A 21591-nucleotide genomic window follows, 5' to 3' on the forward strand; every position below is an offset into this window, starting at 1 on the left:
GCCTCAACACCCTCCCAGCCACCAATTCCTTCCCAGGATCCCAGCTGTGCCTGCCCTCTGGCACTGGGAGCCATTCCCTGGGTGCTGTCCCTGGGTGCCTTGTCCCCAGTCCCTCTGCAGCTCTCCTGGAGCCCCTTCAGGCCCTGGCAGGGGCTCGGAGCTCTCCCTGGAGCCTTCTCTTGTGCAGCTGAGCAGCCCCAGCTGTGCCAGGCTGGCTCCAGAGCAGAGGGGCTCCAGCCCTGGCAGCATCTCCGTGGCCTCCTCTGCGCTGGCTGCAGCAGCTCCAGGTCCTTGTGCTGTTGGAGGCAGGGCTGGAGCAGCTCTGCAGGTGGGCTCTCAGCTGAGCACAGGGGCACAGGGGCAGGATCCCCCCTGCCCTGCTGCCCACGCTGCGGGATCAGCCCAGGGCACGGGGGGCTCAGGCTGGGGCAGGTCCAGCTCTCCCCCACAGCACCCCAGCTCCTTCTCCCAGGGCCTCTCCCTCTGCTCATCCCCAGCCTGGGTTGATCCCGGGGGTTGCCCTGACCCAAGCGCAGCCCCGGCACCTGGCCTTGTTGAACCTCAGGAGGTTTCCGCTGGCCAGTGCTCGAACCTGTCTGGATAATGTAATACCAGATATTGTAGTGTGAATTTTGAGTTCATCATTATCGAGTACCATACCTAAAGTCCTTTTCTGTATTCCCTCCAAGTTGTTTTATTCCTGACATGATTTATTCAGTAAGGAATGCATGAACAAAATTTGAAACTTGAAATTCTATATGTACTGGCTTGAGTACACATGCTTTGGAAATTGCAGTTTGTGTACCACGATTGAACATCCTGTGTGAAATTCCTAGTGAAGGGGTAGGGGGAGTGGACAAAATTCAGCTTCAGCGTTGGCTTTATAGTAGGGCTACTCAGACTATGTATTTTTTAATGTCTGGAAATTCACTAAAATGAGATATTTAAGCTAAAATCACTAACATTATATGGATGGAGGTACTCCATTGGAGGAGGTGATGATACACCCAATATATTATGCTTTATGCATTTTTTACATTAAAAATTGACTTCATCAATATTGAAATTTGACCCAAAGTTCAGGAGATAATAGATTAAGGTTTTATGAGAAGTTTTAATTCACCATCTTTGTTTCAAAAGCGAAACACAGTCTTTAATTAAGTGATTGTTCATTGTGCTTTGTTCTGAATGTAGGGTTCTTCGCTGGTTTGTTTTTTTTTTTATTTTACATTGTCTTTATTCCTTCTGTGGCCTCAGGCACACTGAACACACGCCATCTTTATCCAGAAGACAAAAAAATGTTCATTTCCTTAATAACTGCTCTTTTTAGAGTCCGTGGTACTCTTAAAAGTTCTCAGTGGTTCACAGTGTTCACAGTGCAAATACAAATTATTTATAGATATGGATTTAGATATAGGAAAAAAGATTGCTGCCCACTGAACAATTATGGAAGTTATCCACAGATATAAATGTGTTATCTTTCAGGTTTGTTTAGTTTTTTTTTGTTTGGGTGTTTGTTTTTTTTTTTTTTTTTTTTCTTCTTTTATGGTGCCCTGGAAGTTTAGAAATGGCCTTATTGTTATGCAAAAGAGAGTCCTTGCATCCAAAATTGTGCTTGGGAGAATATCTTAGCTGTGACAACTGTGTCAGGTTTGAATTTCTGGTCATTTCTGTAGCATCCTTAGCAATGACTTTACTGTAAAGTTGATTGGTCCAACCGATTTTCTTTATTTCTTAAATTTAAAAAAAAAGGTTTTCAGTTTTTATAATTTTAGAGCTTTATGTCAATAGGGTAACAAAAATGTAGTGATGAGGGAGGGACAGCTAGAGGCTTTCTATGCCCACTAGCAGGATCACTGTGTAGGAAGAAAGATGTGATCTGGAAGGACACCTGGCCAGAGAGAAGGTCAGTCCATGAGGAAAGCAGTAAACTCCTTCCTGTGGAGCAAGCACGTCCGAGAGACCTTTCGGATAGGGACTGAAAGAAAGGAGGAGGAAAGGAGACAAAGGCATAAGACAAAACCAGTATTCTCTGTCAGCAGCATATGATGGGCCCTCCTAGGAGCTTGTTTCTTGTTCTGCTTTGACACTGAAACTCAAGTTTTATGACGTTAGGTCGAAGAATGGAGAAGAGAAGGCTCCAGGGAGAGCTCCAAGCCCCTGCCAGGGCCTGAAGGGGCTCCAGGAGAGCTGCAGAGGGACTGGGGACAAGGCACCCAGGGACAGCCCCCAGGGAATGGCTCCCAGTGCCAGAGGGCAGGCACAGCTGGGATCCTGGGAAGGAATTGGTGTCTGGGAGGGTGTTGAGGCCCTGGCACAGGGTGCCCAGAGCAGCTGTGGCTGCCCCTGGATCCCTGGCAGTGTCCAAGGCCAGGTGAGATGGGGCTTGGAGCAGCCTGGGACAGTGGAAGGTGTCCCATGGCAGCGGGTGGAACAAGATGGGCCTTTAAGGTCCCTTCCAACCCAAACATTCATTATATGACTCTCTGATATTATTTCCAAGTTTGAGAGGAGATCGCAATGAACAGTTAGTTCATCGTACCCGTGCCAGGGCACTGAAAATCCAAACTCTCACTGAGCCCACAGGGCTGCATAAGGACAGGGTGGTGCCAGAGGTCAGTGCTGCGGGGGCTCCGGGTACGGGACCAGGGTTCCAGACTCACTTCTTAAATCTTAGAAGAAAGAGAGCTGTTAGCAACACACGCACCCTGTGACCTTCTGCCTGCAGAATGAGTCTGTTGCCTCCTGAAGTGGGCCCAGAGTCTTTCCTGTCAGAATGAGTTCAGAGGGCACAGCAATTCTCTTTCCAAGTGTAGCACACACCCAAATACATAGAAATAGAAATGTGCTTGCACAGCCAGTGTGTTAGAGCAAAGCTGAGTCAAATCTGAGTTGCTCAAAAGACAGAGATTTGGACCTGAGGTTGCATGACGGTAGTGTCTTTCTAATTTTCATGTTGTTATTTAGTCTTTTTTAGGACTTTGCTGTTTGGGTTTTGGGTGAGAGTTTTGCTCAGGATGCTTTTTCCAGCAATCTTCTCTGATTCTCACCCACAGAGTTTTGCCCTCATTCAAAGCAAATGTCATCTTTCAGCAGCTATGAGACACTTACCTTATTAAATTAAGAACAAGTAGATAAAATGGAAATATTGTGGGCTCTGTCTATTTGATTCTTATAAAATAGTAACAGGACAAAGACAGGGATCATTGAAAGGAATTACATGCATACCTTGAGACACCTAAAACAGGTTTCGGGGTTTTAAACTCAGAAAAAAACTTGTATTTAATCTGAGCTTTGCAAACATACTCTGTTTGTACTGGACTGCACTCATTTTCCTCCCTTAGCTTTCTGCCTTTCAGCATTTTGTTTCCCACTTGCCACTCTCTTGAAAAATACAGGAGAGAGATGGTGCTCAGCAAATCACTGCCCTGTCAAGTCAAAATCATCATGTTCTATAGGATTTGCGTGCAGGAATTCAGTCCATGGTAGATCACAGTCTGCTTATTAAGTTTCTATTTCAATTCAACCTAGAGTTAGGTCCTAGCCCACCTCTGCCCTGTAAGTGGAATTGCAAGGATGTTATTTCGCATGCCAGACAAAAGGGGAATGAAACAATCTGTACCAAGCTACAGGGGAAGGAATTTACTGCTTTCTGTTCCTTTTACTCCTCTAGGAAGAGGAGCATCCATTTCCCAACATTGGCTGGAAAGTGGCCATGAGATGCCGAACAATTTATGCCTTCAGTTGAAAAGTACATTTCCTGGACTCTGGAAATTAAACTCTTGGCTTATTTTGTAAATATTTACTTCTGTCTTGCCACATCAAATTCCTTTCTTCCATGTTGTTTCTAGTGTCATTGTCTTTCTAACTCCATTTTAGCAGGAAATCCTGTTCGTTAATCAAAGCCTCCCTTAATTGTTCTAACTTGTTTCTGATTTTACTTATATACCTACAAGGGTATGGTGACTTCATGTCTTCCTACTTAATACAACAATATTCTAAATAATAATGTTGTCCTCTGTAAGGCAGAATTTGATATGGCTTTATAGCACATGACTTACAGATCTCTGCTCATATGTAAGCCATGGCAGATAAAAGGATACTCTTTAAAATTGATGAGATGTTTGGTCATGAAGATATCCTGAAGTATATAATTTATTAGGATCAAGTTTAGGATTGTAGAATTAAAAGGGTGGCCTTTGATGTTCGCTGTTTAACAGGGAGATGTGGTAGAAATAATTTTCTTACTCAGGCTGCATGAAAGCCATTTGTGATGTCAGAGATCTGCTTAGGAGAGTGACTTTTTACGTGGGCAGATACTGACAAGAAAGCTTTAAACAGAGGGCAGGTTCAGATTGAATATTAAGAAGAATTTCTTTATTTAGAAGTGAGGGTGAGGCCCTGGCACAGGGTGCCCAGATCAGCTGCCCTGGATCCCTGGCAGTGTCCAAGGCCAGGCTGGACAGGGCTTGAAGCAGCCTGGGACAGTGGAAATTGTCCCTGCCCATGGCAGGGGGTTGAACTGGAGGAGCTTTAAGATCTGTTTCAACCCAAATCACTCCGAGTTTCTATACTTTGGGATTTGTCCTGAAATAGCTGCCAGCTGCAGCACGCAGCTGTTTACAATGGGACACAAACTTTTATTTTTAAGAAGGCACAAGATAAGAAAAGCAGAAAAGGGTCTGATCACTGTCCAGCAAAATTGGAACATGGCAATATGCCCCTCAGGTGAATGTTGTACTGTCTAGGAGTTCTTTTCATTCCCTGATCCCTTGAATACTCTTTGTCCATCAGTGTGGCCCATGCAAACCCATGTTATTTACATCCATGATGTTTGTGGAGTCTGCACATTGTCGGTCTCTCGATTTCTCATCATCTCCACAAGCCAGATGGACCTAATAGTAAATGGCAAATCTTTATTCAGCAGAATTTAGTCATGTTTTACTTTTCAAGACTAGAAAGAAAGATATTAAATGTGTTCTTACTTTCTGTTTATTCTGTTATTTAATATTTTAGTTGGTTAGGTTTTGTTTCCTGGGATCCTAAATGTGTCCCAGGCTTTACAGTTGGGCTCAAATAAATAAGAGCAGTGTCCCTCTGTGGAGTAAATTGCCCTGCACAGGCCTTGGAGTTCTCCATGGCTATTGTCTCTCTTTATTTCTATTTGTGTGCCATTGTAGCTTGGATAATTCAAATGCAAAATGCCTCAAGGGCTCTTTAGTAGACATGAGCACAAGGGGCTTAGGGATTTTTCTCTGCATTTATTTGTACTAAATGGATTTCTCCCACTGCTGGGTTCCTTAAGTGCTCACAGAGCGCTTCTCCATCGCCCACAGACAGGCACTTGCTTACAGCCTGTCCCCAATACAGGTCTGTGGGACAATGCATTTATTGTATTTCAAGTGGAGCAGCACAGTGCATTTGTTCTGTTCTGATGTCTGGTATGACCCTTCACAAACCTTTATTCAACCAGATGGGCATTTCAGGTTGTCTGCTTGGAGACGTCTGCAGGCACATATCCATGTCTAGAGTTCTTGTGCCGTAGCACACACTTATCTTTTGCTGTAATCTTTTTTAAAAATAGGTCAGACACAAGAAGTGTGCCGTACATGTACAGAAATCAAGGTGTGGTTTTAACTTTTCGATGTCAGATTTTAAAAATATTTTTAGAGCTTTTTTGTAATATGATTGTGGCATTGTAAAATCCTTTTGTTTAAAAGGAGTATTTTTTGTGTAGCAAGGTCATGGTGTTTGGGGGTTTATATTTAAGTCTTTAAAATGGAGAACAATAGTACATTTGGCATGTATATAGGAGGAGAGAGAAAAAGCAGCCCGGAGTATGGCTGAATTGTTTGAGAACATTCATCTTCAAATTTTTTGATCCATGGAACTGTTTTTTTCCATCAGCAGATAGTGATTTATGTTTGGGTGCTGTTCAGTTTGTTTGCAACACGTCTGAACTAGGAGAGTGAACAGAAAAAAATTCAGAACATCTGAATTTCCAAACTTCAGATAAATTCTGTGGAGAGGCGCTTTAGTCCTCAAGTAGTTCTTTACTCCGCATATACAGAATATTTCTAGATATTCAGATAAATTAAAATTCACCTTTAGAAGCTCAGTAGTGATTTGAATTGTGAGAAATCTAATCCAATCCTTAACTCTTCTTGCTGTCAATATAACTCGATATGACTTTCCACTGCTAACATCATCAGTTTGTTTCTATCTGTGCCCCTTTTTTCAGGCTCCCATCTCTTTCCTTGTATCACACCATCAATCTAAGCTCATCCCATATCCTAGGTATTGAGTTGAGGTTTCCTTCCCTCTCTGCCATTGCTTTGACAATGTAAAATGGAATTTATTGCACCTTGAGCCTGGCTTCAACCTCCTTTGTAAGAGAGGTCTGTGCCCATGTAATGATAGTTAAGTTTCTGTTTCGATAACTCTTTTAATTCTGGTACCTTGTAGAATCTTTGGTAAGCAAGCTTCCTTTCTTATTTTTTGTTTTTTGGCCAAATCACTCTTCCATCTTTTCTTGCATCCATTGAATAAATGAGTTTTCAAGCATTTCATGGAGAAGTACATTTTCTGGTTTAGATAAGCCTTTGCATTTTCGTATGATTGTTTCAAAATTTTTCACACAGGATGCCAGGAGCAGTTGCTGCAGAGCACAACTTTACTGGATATAAAATCATAGGATTGTTTTGGTTGGAAAGGACATCTAAATGTGAGTCCAACCCTGCCCCTGGCGCTGCCCAGGCCACCACTGCCCCATGTCCTCAAGTACCACATCCAAATGGCTTTTAAACACTTTCAGGGGTGAGGACTCCACCACTGCTGTGGGCAGCTGTGCCAGGGCTGGACAGCCCCATCCATAAGGAAACTTGTTAATATCCAAACTAACCCTCCTGGCACAACCTGAGGCATTTCTGCTTGCCCTGTCGCTTGTTATCTGGAGTAAGAGACTGATACCCCTCTGGCTCCAGCTGCTTCCCCAGCCCTGTCCCCATCTCTGGACATGCCCCAGCCCCTCAATGCCTCAATGTCTTTCTTGTTGTGAAGGGCTATATTTCTGTTAAAACCAAAGACAGGTACTCTTTCGGGAGCTTTGTTGCAATATAGGCAATTATTTGCTGTCTGGTCATCCTTAGTTGCTGCTCCCAGGGTGAAATCCTTCATACTTTGTGAGAAGCTGGGATTGTTTCTTAAATCTCAGCAAGTTTATTTTGTGTTCAGCTTCATGAAAGGTAAAGAAAAATTTAATTAAAGTGCCTTTTCTCTTTATTTATCATTCCTGTAATGACTGTGCCATTTGCAGAGTTTAACTGTAGTATTTCATAGTCACAGGATATCTTGGGTTGAAAGGGACCCACCAGGATCATGGAATCCAGCCCCTGTCCCTGCACAGACACCCCAACAATCGCACCCTGTGCACCCCTGGCAGCTCTGTCCAAGCTCTCCTGGAGCTCTGGCAGAGCCCAGCCCCTGTCCCTGCACAGACACCCCAACAATCCCACCCTGTGCACCCCTGGCAGCTCTGTCCAAGCTCTCCTGGAGCTCTGGCAGAGCCCAGCCCCTGTCCCAGCACAGACACCCCAACAATCCCACCCTGTGCACCCCTGGCAGCTCTGTCCAAGCTCTCCTGCAGCTCTGGCAGAGCCCAGCCCCTGTCCCTGCACAGACACCCCAACAATCCCACCCTGTGCACCCCTGGCAGCTCTGTCCAAGCTCTCCTGGAGCTCTGGCAGAGCCCAGCTCCTGTCCCTGCACAGACACCCCAACAATCCCACCCTGTGCACCCCTGGCAGCTCTGTCCAAGCTCTCCTGGAGCTCTGGCAGAGCCCAGCCCCTGTCCCTGCACAGACACCCCAACAATCCCACCCTGTGCACCCCTGGCAGCTCTGTCCAAGCTCTCCTGGAGCTCTGGCAGAGCCCAGCCCCTGTCCCTGCACAGACACCCCAACAATCCCACCCTGTGCATCCCTGGCAGCTCTGTCCCAGCTCTCCTGGAGCTCTGGCAGCCTCGGGGCCGTGCCCATTCCCTGGGGAGCCTGGGCAGTGTCTGCACCCTCTGGGGGAAGAACCTTTCCCTGATATCCACCCTAAACCTCCCTCGTGCGACGTCAGGCCATTGGCATTTCTTTACCTTTGGTGTATATTAACATATGTCACTATATATTCTCTCTGTATATTGAAAGTATTTTAGTAGCTTGATCAAGTGTTTAATAGCTTTTGGTATTTAGGTGGGCCAAGAATGTGTTCCTTTTTTCTCCCTATTAAGAATATTTTTCAGACTGTTGGGATGTCTCACCTTCAGTTCATATAATGCATCCCATGTTACTTTTTATTATTCAACTGTCTTAATTAAAAAAACCCCCAAACTCTACTTTCTGGAACAAAGTCATATAAATGATGTGTAGAATCCTGTTAAAACAGGGGCACTATTGTGCTATATTTTACTTCCAGTCTCATTGAAAGACCATCAACAAGGTATATTTTTCACTGCTGGTGATATCCTCCTTGAAATGAGTTTCACAATCACTGTTCCAGTATTATGCTCAGGAAAAACTGGCAAGTCATAATTTTGGAGCATCCTATTTACTTGCTTAAAATTAAGTACACTGCTACCTTTCCTTCTCATTGTCCAAAGCTTTCAGAAAAGGTTTTGGCAAATTCTAACTTTGTATTTCAACTTCTAATTTTATTTTCCACATATTTTTTCCAATTTTTTTGTTATAAAAGCTGCATTTTATACTTTTTATTTTTTTTTAATATATATATATATATATATATATATATATATATATATGTGTGAAAAGTGTACTTTATGAGCGGTTTCAAACTGATGCAAATTAGGCTTTTTGAGGCACTTGATAACTGAGTCTCCTTGTTGGCTTTTTTTTTTCTTTTGGGATCTGCAGGCTTTGTGGAGTTGGCTTTTTGAAAGTGTTAAGTTCTTATATTACTGGTTTGCATTTCATTGTGTGTGCAAATAGCGCTTAATCAATTCACGGGGATTAGCAACCATTACTATTTAGTCTGTATTAATTTCTTTATTTGTTGAAGTTCAGCCCAGAGTTAAATTAAAAACTGCTGTGTAAAGGGAGGTAAGGAACCAATGTTGTTTTTAATTCCTTAAAAACAAACAACCACAGGACCTTGAGATTGTTGTTCAGCCTTGAGTCTTCTTGCTGGCTGAGCTCATGCCGGGTGCAATTTGATGATCTGTAATAGATTATTTTAGAATGGTGTGGGTTGCAAAGACCTTAAAGATCACCCTGTTTGTGGTCAGGGACACCTTCCACTATCCCAGGTTGCCCCAGTCCCCGTCCAGCCCAGCCTTGGACACTGCCAGGGACCTGAACACTTCCAGCTGCACACAGCTTCTCTGGGCACCCCGTGTCAGGGACTCACCTCCTCACAGGCGGGAATTTCTCCTGATAATACCAGCTGATGATTCCTAATCTTCCTAACAGATGCCAGATGTTACTTCATCTTGCTCTTATTCCAACTTAGTGTTTTTTGCTTGCTGAAGTACTTCTGTGAGGGAGAGATGAGTTGGGGGTACCAAGATATTTTCATTGCTCTGAACATAGCTTTTTATTATTACAAAAAGTCCATAATGGGTGAGATTGAAGGGCTGTCGAGCTCCATAGCCTGCCTGACAGTTGATGGAGAAGAGTGGATGAGAAAGGACAAATATTCCTGTAGAAAAATCCATATTCTTGTCAGCCTGTGCATGCTGCCCTCTGTGACCACATAATACATGTATTTTTCCGTTTGATCTCAACTTAACTTCTAGTTGGGCAAAAATAGATGTGTGATGAAGACACATGAGGGAAATTTGGGAGACAGTCTCAGCTGCCACTTCTGGACCTTGTGCCTTATTGTGAGGAGGGGAAGAACCTTATTGTAAAACATTTTTGCTTTTTAAAAATTGCATTATTCATGCCTTGAAAATTAAAATCAAGCCAAAAACCTTACAGACACTGGAGATGTGAGTGCTGCAAAATCAAGCAGCTCCTTTAGAACGGAACATTTATTGGTAGTGGAAGATATTTGTGAGCTAAACTTCGTACAAATGCCTTTTGAGGGTTGTAACTAACTCTGTGCTGAGACTTTAAAAATTAGTCTGATATTTACCAAGGTAGTTTTCAGGGCTAGAGAAAGAGGCATAATAATAAGTGAATGACTTAGAATTGAAGTTTTGCACCAATTCAGGAGGCAGCAGTACTTCCTAGGAAGCTCCAAATCCATTAGTTAATCACAATATCTGGCCTTGATTTTTTTTCTTCTGTTTTAAGCTGTAGCGCTTTTGTGGAGCTCTTTCAGTTTGCAGTTCTGTGCATTTTTATTGTGAAAAATTTAGTATATAAAATCCTGCTGTGTATCCTGCCTTTGTGCTTATCTAAGGGATGGTCCTTGGAGGAGGATAACCATGGAGGAGAGAATTGTGTTGAGGTACTTTAACCTGGGTTATGGGCAGTGATCCCACAAAGAGTTGTCCCAGCACTGTGTGAAGGACATGAATTTGTGGCTGGAAAGCAGAACTTTGGAAAGGCAAAGACAACAAAAACCTCTGCATTGCTGCTTTGGAACTAGAAATCAGCCACCAAGGTCTTGCTTTTGCCATAAACTCCACTTACAGTACACTTAATTAATTAAAATAAAATAAACTTAAGGAATATATAAAGAAATAATTTATCCATTGTTTTCCTTTCTGCTTTTCCCCAGTTCTCTACATTTCTGTTGGAAGAAATAAATTTACTTTTTGCTATTCTGGTTCCATGCAGAATACCGTTGTATGTTCACTTTCCTCTTCACATGCATTGAACACATGCACTTTCCAAAACCTTGATCCCACTTCTTTGTTTATATTTACATTTCCTCTACAGCCAAAGTGCCTTATCTATTTTGGAGAAGAATCTATTAGCTGGAAGTCCTCTTTATTCCAAATTCTTCCTTGTGAAATTATCTGTATCTTCTGGAGCAGACACCAGATTTAACGTGGGTTTGCTGCACCCACCATAAGCACCTCTAGCTTGGTTTTAACTGATTATTTTGTCTCTGCAGCACTAGATGGTGCTGATGACAGTATCTCTGAAATATGAGTCTTCAGAGATACCCATGGTTGCAGAAGTAGTGCTGCTGTTTCCTACCAAGGACCAGCTTGCAGATCCCGTTATTGATCTGAACAAAAATTTCAGCCTGTGAATGCAATAACTGAAAATGGGAGGGGGGAAAACGTGGAAAGCTACCAGTATATCTTAATTTCTGCATGGCTTCTTCCCCTTTTAACATGGAATGTTCTATTGACTAATAGCTTTGAGGTAGTGTAACTAATTCCTCATGACTGTAAGAGTGTTGGAAAAGCCTTTTCCTAAGGCTCTTGACTGGTACTCCAAAGAATCCACTCCTACCATCTGTGAAGGATATAATATGAACGATATGTTACAAGTAAATAAAATCCAGGGACTTCTCCCAGTGCTGATCATCGTTTCAAGAGGCAGAGGAGCCTTGCATGCACATGCCTTCAAACACTAATCCAGTTCCAAGAAATGGAGGATGTCCAGGATATAATACTGAGGTAGATTTTGTCACTTGCAAGTCAATTGTGTTCACAACATCACAGAATGTTTTGGGTTGGAATGGGCCTTAAAACTCATCCCATTCCACCCCCTACCATGGGCTGGGACACCTTCCACTGTCCCAGGTTGTCCTTCCTGGCCTGAGACACTTTCAGGGATCCAGGAGCAGCCGCCGCTTCTCTGCGCACCCCGTGCCAGGGCCTCACCTGTAACCCTTTTGGTCCATGTTGGTCAAGCTAGCATTTCCACTCTCTAAAACACACATAGCCATCCTAGGAAAACCTGATTGGTTTTGGAGTCCTATAATGCTCCAAAAAGAAGTAAAGAAGTCAAAATTACGTTTTTAAACACAGAAAGCCTAAAAACATCTGACACCTAACAAGAGCAAATGGCCTCAAGTTGCGCCAGAGTAGGTTTAGAATGGATATTAGGGAAAAAATCTCCATGGAAGAGGTTGTTCTTTCACAGGCAGTGGTGGAGTCCTGATCCCTGGAGGGATTTAAAAGCTGTGTGGTTGTGGCACTTCGGGACGTGGGTCAGTGCTGGCCTGGGCTGTGCTGGGGGCAGGGTTGGACTCAATGGTCTTAGAAGGTCTTCCAAGACGGGGATAGGTTTATCTGTGAATTGACAGCCATGTTTGAGCTATCCAGAGCTTTAGAGGAGTATCTCACTCCTTTTGGCCTTTGCCCACTGCTGCTGCTTCCACCATTCTCCTTGTAAATCAGGTTACACCGTCCTCTGTGAGTGTCATTGCCCTGCTTTTTTACAGAATGCAAGAAAAAATGTGTTTATTTCTCTGTATGTGTATGGACCTCTGATTTAACAGATTATTTATAAAGCTAAGGTAATCCTTTTTTCATTGATTTAGGCTAAAATAAATTTGAAAATAATATATACTAGTAAAATGCAATAACTTGGCCTCGCAATACCAAAGCTTTTGTTGTATACTCAGATTTCTCCTGTCTAAGCAATAGGTTATTAGAGTGGATAATATATGAGATACTTAAATGTATATTACAATGTGTTGCATGAGGTGCTGCACTTAAAAATTGCATTCTCGTGAACACAAACTATTTATGAACTAAAATTGCATGTATGACATTACTTCTGTGACAGGTTGACTTGTATGAATTTAATAATGAACGTAAGATGTTCTTCAGATCGTATATTGTATAGAATATTTCTGATTCAAACTCTGCTGTTATTTACCCAGATGTTAAATAAATAAATAATACAACTATTTTGCATTGCATTCTAAAAATTCCGTGTCTATAATAAGATTTCTTTCCTTACTGAACAATCTTAACTATTTCAGAACATTATTGTGAAGTTATTTTAATATTTTTTTCCCCCTCCCAGTCTCTTTTCTCTGTTGTCTAAAAAACACAACAAAGTGCTGGAGCAAGCCACGCAGTCCTTGAGAGGTTCCCTGGGCTCAAACGACTCTCCACTTCCTGATTATGTGAGTATCAAAATGAATGTTGTAATGGGTGCTTCGAAATTCAAGTCATACATCCCTAAATCTGCAAAGAATTCTCAGAGTGTGGCAGCTGAGCAACCACCAACATCAAAATACAGGAACCTGTATGAATGATGTCATGTCTGAAATGTCTCTAAAAAACAAGAATTACACTTAGAAATGGCAGAACAAAACCACAGCTATGCAGAGGGAAGAGACTTACTGTCAACTCGTGCTTTTTGAGCCATTTGTAATTCAGGATATTTAAATCACACAGTTAAAAACAGCAGTTTTAAGAACTGGGCTTTAGCATCCACAGAATCTTTAAATGCTTAAAAATGACTGAAAACAATTCCCAGGGAGCCTCTGGGGGAGAACTGGAGTCATGGGGCAAATTAGTATGTTCTGGATGGATACTTACAGTTCCCTTCAGTTTGCTGAGCCAATGCCCACAAGTAGACAACAATTTTGTATTTAATTGCACGGCTTGTTGGGAAATCTTTGCTTTGGGTAGAAGAAGGAGACGTCTTGAGAGGACTTGAATAATATCTTTGTACTGCTGAAGTATCTTTGGTCTGTACTCATTTGAACCCTCACTGCAGTATTGTGTGAGGGAAAGAAAATAAGTTGCTCAGGACTTTTGAGGACCAAAGTGTATCACTGTTTTGTTTTCACAGCGAATACATGAGCCAGAATATGCCTGCCTGAGACTTTACGTATCCTATTACTCTAGCATTAAATATAAAAATACCTAAAAAGATAGTTTGATATAATAGTTCAATGACTTAAATAAGGAAACGGCATGATACACGTCTGTAAAACACATAGGCATGTGTTAACATGCATATGAAGATGTATATTTTAGGGTTGGTAGGAATACAATGCTTGAACAACATTTTATAGGTTTTGGGCTTCTTTTAAACTTGCTGGACGTAAACAATGCTGCAGTTAAGGAAAAGGCCCAGGGAAAGGCTTTTAGTACGAAGTTGTCCCCTTACATACAGAGACAGCTGAACAATGCAGCTGATAGAGCTGGGAAAGCTCCTTGGAGTACAGCCAAGAGGCTTAGATACTCCTGTGAATTTTTTCTCTTTTTACTGTTGGTATGATGTAGGGATGGAAGAGGGAAAGAGAGCACATGGAAAGGTTGGTGTAGGGGTGAGTAAAACAAGTTCATGGCCTGTATTTTGAAACAATAGGGTGAACTATTAAGCATGGCTTTCTGTTCTTTTCTTTTTCCTCTCCAAATTGCTCGTGTTACAGCTCAGTCTGAAACATAGGCAGTTGACTAAAAAAAGTTGAGGCCAGATTTCATCACTTCAGCATATTCTGCTTCTGAAAGCCTGTGTTTATGTTGTGCGTAAGAGCAAGGAGGAGTGTGGGAGCTGAGGGGACTGAAATGTCTGAAGTCCTGAAGCATGTTCTACCTTTGCATCCCAGCCTGGAGCAAAGGAAAGGGGTGATTCCAGTATTGCCTGCTCTGCACAGGTTTGTTCATTGAGAGGCGGAGGTTTGCCTAACAAGCAGTTCTCTTTGCAGGTTCTGTTCAGACCAAATAATGTATTTTAAAAATGCATTTCTCACCATTCTTTCATTCACTTTAATTTAGAAATTATTCATTTACTTACTGTGCTCTGTAATCCAAAGGGGAATTTGCATGGAACCCGAATCCAAGGGTTAAATCATGCATAAAAGTATTCCCAGTGCCGCTTAAGATATTGTCCTAAATTCTGGGTGTTTGAACAGTAGTACTCTTTATATTCTAGTAAGTTTTTGACCCAATGCACAGTCCCTAAGCTTATATTCACTGATGGCGGTAGGAATATACTGAGTTCTACCTTTGATGTTCTTTTTGTGAGTATCTGCTGCCGTATGCCATCAGGTCTGTGGTGTACCGGCAGAGCTGGGAACTGGAGTAAGGACCTGACCCCGCTGGCCTTTGATATTGTTCTCGCTTTTCTGGTTTTTCTGTTTTTTAAAAAAGAAAAGGGTGATTTGTTTCATTTTTTTGAGGGTGGACTAGTGTCCGGGTCCTTTCCTGATAAACTCTTGTCATTGTGGTGGCATTCAGGAGCAGGATGGAGAAGGCAGCAGGACAGAGACAACCATCGCCTGTCATTATTGCCTCAAAGACACTATCTTCTGTTAGACTAATTCTCATGCTGAGTAGTTCACTTGTTGTTTCATAAGCCATAATATTATTCACTGCTTTTGTAGCAGCATTGAAATACTGCACTTTGATCCAATTGGAAATGGGAAGAGTCCGCTTAGGTTTACCTTTCTTGCTTTCTTGCATTCAATGAAAGCATATTTTCCAATGTTTTTAGCAAACAAGAAAACTGGTAATAAAATAATTGAGAATTTTACTTCTTTCAGTCCAAATCAAGATACATTACTTAAGTAAACGTATCAATGATTTTCTTGGTAATTTGATTACAGCCTAATGTAATTTATCAAATCAGAGGTACTTAACAGCATAACTAGAGACACGCTAACTTCTTGGGAAGTTGCACATCAGATGTGTTGTTGGAGCTGCCATCTACCCCCAAAATTTCTTTTTAAGGATCTCATAATATTCTTTACGATTTTTGAGTGCTTCCCCTGCTTGTTAAACTACAGCTGATAACAAGAGATTCTCGTTAAGTCTTTCTAGGGGAAGAGCGGATGGAGAAGAAGAGAGTAAATTTTGATTTTTGGCAAGTTTCTTGCTGATGTCATTTTCTTGCTGATGTAAGAAAAAAACCCCAGTTTCTTTAATTGAGGAAATTAAAAAAAAAAAAACCAAACAAACCAAAAAACCCCACAAACAAACAAAAAATGAGTAAATTAAAAATCAAATGTAGGTATAGTATTAGATTCAAGTAGTTCAGCAGACATCATCACTTGAGTCTTACATCCTAAATTTTGGATTTAAAAAGAAAATTATTCTAGCCAGACGAAGCTTAAATGTGTTAGGAAAAATTCTAAAAATAATCCCACTTAGTGGCAATATTTTCAATTACTTAATACATAGCATTGTCATTTAAACAGCACTTCAGTGGTGGATGAAATTTGGGATAGAAACCTTGTAGTGTAATATCAAACTTTTCATATGAATAGATACATTAATCAATATATGGAGAGCCATCCTTCAATCCTCTGTCCAAAATCTGTTGGGTTTTGGGGTTATTTAGTGTAGAAATAAAAGCATGTTGGCAATTCAAAGGGAAAAATTGTAAAAAATACAGATGTGGTGAGCTCTGTGTGTGCATGTATAGCTATAAAAATATATATTTTAGTATATAGTTGTGTATGTAAAGTCTGCAGTAGCAAAGCCTGGTGGTACTGGGAGTGTTCCCAATCAGAGCTGACTTTTCCTGACTCCTTCCCAATCCAGTAAATCTACCCACTGTGCAAAGCTGGCTTCCAGGGAGGGCTGGAATTCTGCAAATGTTGATGAGTTTTTCTCTCATCTTGATAACCAGAATTAAACTTTGCATCTGGATGGCGAGATTTCTGTATTATTTTCTTTTCCCCCTCAGTTTGCGCTCCATAATGGGCTAAATGAATTCTAATATTTAGATTCTTCTTTGATTTTTCCCTGATTTATATGGTAAATGGAAAGCAGCTGTCTGTTTAACCATCTAACTCTTGAAACTCCTAGGCCCCTCAAGCGTCATCTGGAAGTAATGTAGCTTGTAAAACAAAGCTAAGAAGAAAAAGCAATGTTTGTTTTATGTGGGATGAAGGACTTCAGTTGGGGTCCCTCTAATTTGGCCATTATGGAGGTTATTAAAAACCAGTATTACAAAAGTGGTTTTAACAAAAAAGAAATTTGGGGGGTGGGAGCTTATATCTTGTTATTACATTTGATTATACTCAAAGCTCCAAGTACTTCTTAAATAGTCCTTCGTTTGAGTTCCCCCAAGAGAGAACCAACCCAGTCTCCCCCCTGCACATCAGCAGATGTAAAAAGGTTCTCCTGCGTCATTTATTTCCTAAGAAGAAATTGTCTGTTATAATTAAGAGCTTTTTTTTGTTAAGAGCCATATTTATCTTAGAAACTTGAGATTGCTAAGGAGTAGGTAAAGTCAGGTCCATGAGCTGCAGTATTTGCTGTCTTTTAAACATAATGGAACAGATCTAAAATCTCTTAATGTTCTAGATCCAGTTACGTGCAGAGAAGTTAATTTTTAATCCAGTATGTAGCAAAGAAGTATTTAATTCGCTACTGATGTGAACAATTTGACCTTTAAATAAATGTTGTGATGTTTTGAGTGTTAGAACGAGATTATCTGTATGCCTTTCCAGCCTAAATCACTCTAGGATTCTTGGAGTGGAAAAGACCTCCAGGTTCAACAGGTCCTATAATGCGTTCTGTGCTTGCGTATCTAATGCATTAGGTATCCTGCAGCTCTGATTTTTTTTAATTATCTAAAGAACAGTTTAATGCAGAGCTCTGCCATCACATAGAAGTGTCCTTCTATAAACGTGTGTTATCATGAAGAAATGGGAAATTTTCCCCACAATCATATGATGACTCCAGTAATGATGCAGAAATGAAATTAAACCTACTTCCAAATAAACTGGTCTGCCATAATAGAGTTAGTGTGATGCAATTAATGTTGTTCAGCTGGTAGTCAGTGGTAACTGCTAAGAACGCACAAAATATGTAGAACTGGATACACTGTTGGCAGAATGGGAAGCTTTTGCCAAATTAAATCAAGACTCCTGACTGAGATATGTCCGTATTTGTCAAATACTGAGGTGAGGAAAAAAGCTAAGGTATTTTTGCTTTTTTTGGGGGGGAAGGTTGGCATCATCTTTCTTTAAAATTCAGAAACCACCTACTTACCAACCAAAACACTGCCTAGGTCACTTCAGTGAGGTTTTTTTGTCTCTATTTTCTTTGATTTCAAAATGTCATCAAGAAACCCAGTAAGATTTTTTTTTTTTTTTAATGCCTTAGCCATGCATCATTAATAGTCTAAACCCCTTCATTTTTGTGTGTGAATTTTTAGTTTCTCATGTTGTCTAGAGGAATAAACTTAAAATGTGATCATACAAGAATTTTTTTATTAGGGTGTTGTTTACTGAAAGCATATGGTAAAGCAATATAGTACTGGGCGGGTTTTGTATGGTTTGTGGATTCTAGCTTTTTAAGTTGTACTTAATAGGAGAGTCACCTTGTTTTGCCCTATAATACCTTCTTTTTGATTACTCTGACTTGATGGCTGATGAAGTAACATTTTCAATATCAGGTTATTCCTGGGTTTGCCTGTCTCCAGTATTGAGCAGAGGGCCTATAAATACTTTTTCTAAATATTAGTCATACCCTCCTCCAGATGAATTATATTTTATAGAATATTACTCCTACCTAATCCCCCTATTTTTATATCACAAAAAAATAGCTATTTCAGAATAGACTGAAATAACCAACATAACCCAAATCTAAAGCAAGCTTTTCTATTGAGTAATAGCTGAATTCTGCAGTTCTGCCTGAATTCGTAATCAGTCCTTTCCTTTAAATGAATTGAAACTTTAATGAGAAAATGCTGCATAAATTATCCTTAAACAGAAGAACTATCCTGAAATCCTCTGAAAAAGATGTTGATGAAGTTTAGTCTGTTTAAACTTCTGGTTATTGCTATGAAGTGCTAATAGTTATTTGCAGCTGTTTTTTGCATTATTGTGTCTTTACAAATGCGTTGCTTGTGGTTGAAAGATTTGTAGACAAATAAACTGAGGAACATCAAGATGATGTTCTTCAAAAAGATGGTGATCTTTCATCACCCAGGACTTTGATAAAAGTGTCATTGGTGTCTGGTATTTGTGTTACATAAACAGTGTTAAACCTTATTTCACTTCAAAATTCTCATTATTTTGGAAAATAAGGATGAAAATTCATTTGTTTTGAAAGAACATTTATTGTGGTAGTAACATCTTACGAACATCTGTTTGAAAATCTTTCATTCATCAGGTTTATGAGGCAGGAGAACAAACAAGTAAAAGAACTTTTGGCACTAGCAGTGCAAATACCTGCTAAAGTAATTTCAAAACTGCTTGTTGTGCCTTTTAGAAGCATTTGAGGTAAACCAAACATGAACATCATAATTTTTTACTTATTCTTTAATATTTCTAGAGCTTTAGGACATTGTCATTATTTTGCAGTAGAGGGTATAAACGAAGGCATTTGTTTAAATTTTGTATTCAAAACCCGTGTTTTTGAGAAGACTGCTTAAATGAGTGTCCTTAAAAGAGAAGATGATGAAAGTGAAGAAGTTGTAAGAGCTTGTCTTATAAATGGATGAAATCTTGGGATTCCTTTGCACCTCCATAAGTTAAACAGTAGAAGTTTGTCTGCTGATTTTTCTCGTGCACAGCCAATTGGGTTGCATTTGAGAGAACAGGAAGCCTGGGAATGCTGGGATTTCAGAAGGGACTTTGGTGTAGCTGTAGATAGAAAGTGTAGATAGATATTCATCTTGATACATTATTAAGTTAAAGCCCTCATAAGCCTCTCTATAAAACTGTTTATTACTGCCATGTAAACCAACATTTGTCTTATTCACACTAATGGTAAGTATTGAAGTGTTTGAATGAAAAAAGGAACAATACTGATCCCCAAAGCACCCTCTGTGCTGATTTGGTCATTAGATGCTTTCCCTGCTGCCTCTTTCACATGAGTGGGTTGTTCAGGGTTTCTCAGAAACCAATTATTCACCTGGATGGTTCATCTTGGTCAGACGTCCACAGACAAACAGAACAACCTAATGCAGTAGCTCTCCAAAGAGCAGGATTTATTTTTATAACAGCAATCTATTTCAACAATGCATTAAAACAATTTTCTGGTGTTCCTAACGCAAGGTTTTGATTGAAAAATGTAGTGCTTAAAAACCATAACTATGTGACCATATGTTATAAACATCCCAGTAATTGTTTTTTTAAACATGCAGCCATATAAAGTAGAGGAAATGGATGAGGAAGAAAGTATGTACCAAACCTTTTAGGCTGTTTGGTACTAAATATCTAATTGGAATTGGAATTTCTGTGTGCTGCTTTTTCTCTATGAGATATTGGCGGAACATGTTGTACCTTCCATTTCCAACTTCTCCTCTTTGTATTTTACAGGGACATTTTACAGACTAACCAGGGAGGGTTTTGTACATATTTGTTTGTTTTTTTAAAAAAAAGCCATCCATTTCTATCAAGGGGTACTAAGAAGTAATTAAAAGAGTAGAAGAACACAGATCTTTAGATTCCTTCATTGCTGATATCTGTGACTTGGCACTGAAAAGACAAAGAAAGTAATAGAAATTAGGGTAAACTAAGACCCAGTGATTTTGAGAAATGTGCTATAGGAGGAAGATGGTGTGCTTCACATTGGAAGAAGTTATTCACCTGTGGAGATGCTGCTCAAATCTGTCTGAATTGAAACATCCACCCCTCAAATGCTGTGTCTGGTTCTGAGCCCCTCAGGGCAAGAAGGACACCCAGGAGCTGGAGCGTGTCCAGGGCAGGGAAGGGAGCTGGGGAAGGGGCTGGAGCCCCAGGAGAGGCTGAGGGAGCTGGGAAAGGAGCTGAGCCTGGAGAAAAGGAGGCTCAGAGGAACCTTGTGGCTCTGCACAACTCCTGACAGGAGGGGACAGCCGGGGGGGTCGGGCTGTGCTCCCAGGGAACAGGGACAGGAGGAGAGGGAACGGCCTCAGGCTGGGCCAGGGGAGGATATTGGAGAAAATTCCTCCATGGAAAGGGCTGTCCAGCTCAGGCACAGCTGCCCAGGGCATTGGTGGAGTCCCCATCCCTGGGGGGATTTCAAAGCCGTGTGGATGTGGCACTTGGGGACAGGGGTCAGTGGTGGCCTGAGCAGTGCTGGAGGAATGGTTAGGCTCCATCTTGGATGTCTTTTCCAACCTAAACGATTCTGTAATTCTATGAAATATTGATACAAGACTATTTTCTACCTCCACAGAGCCACATTTATTCCAAGCTCTGCCCGTGTCACTGACAAGCAAGTTAATCTCATCAGTTTACAATTTATCTTCTTGGAGAGGTCTTGTCCCCCAGAGCAGCATTTCACAGTGTCGTGCAGAGGGCAATTCTCCCAATGATGGCTGTTGTTAATATTACCTATAATGTTATGCAACTGCTGCTGATTGGCAGTGTGGGTGGCCAGGAGACTGAATGATGGGATGAAGGAAAGGAGAGTATTTTAAAGGGAATGAGTCAACCATATTAAAAGACAGTCTTCGTATGAACTGAGTAAGAAAAAGGTTTGAAGAAGAAAAATTATTAATATAGACAGAAATTCAAAACCAAAAGTGTGTTTTGAAAAATTGTTGGCTCCTCTCTGCTGCTCATATGAAGTAACACATGGAGCAAAATAAGCCGCTTACTGAAAACTGATTTCCTCATCACCTGGCCTGAAAACAGCATTAAAGAAATGTAGAAGGAAGAATTTACATTTTGTTTATCACCATTGAGAGGAGTGGATTCTTGTTCTCTGTGAAATATTTTTCTGAAAAACCTCTCAGAAAATGTAGAGAACATATTTAGAAGAAGTAGAAA

At 40.8% G+C, this 21591-nt stretch overlaps 1 protein-coding gene across 5 annotated transcripts in view; it reads left to right on the forward strand.

Moving 5' to 3' along the window:
* DYM (dymeclin) overlaps positions 1-21591 on the forward strand; it is a 212582-nt gene that overhangs the window by 132203 nt on the left and 58788 nt on the right. For all 5 annotated transcript variants that reach the window (XM_040090375.2, XM_040090372.2, XM_040090376.2 and 2 more), the window contains one exon: positions 12945-13047. In XM_040090375.2, coding sequence (XP_039946309.1) covers positions 12945-13047 — 103 coding nt within the window. The remainder of the gene's footprint in view (positions 1-12944; positions 13048-21591) is intronic.

This window comes from Hirundo rustica, chromosome Z (assembly GCF_015227805.2).
Source record: "Hirundo rustica isolate bHirRus1 chromosome Z, bHirRus1.pri.v3, whole genome shotgun sequence".
Lineage (NCBI taxonomy): Eukaryota > Metazoa > Chordata > Aves > Passeriformes > Hirundinidae > Hirundo > Hirundo rustica.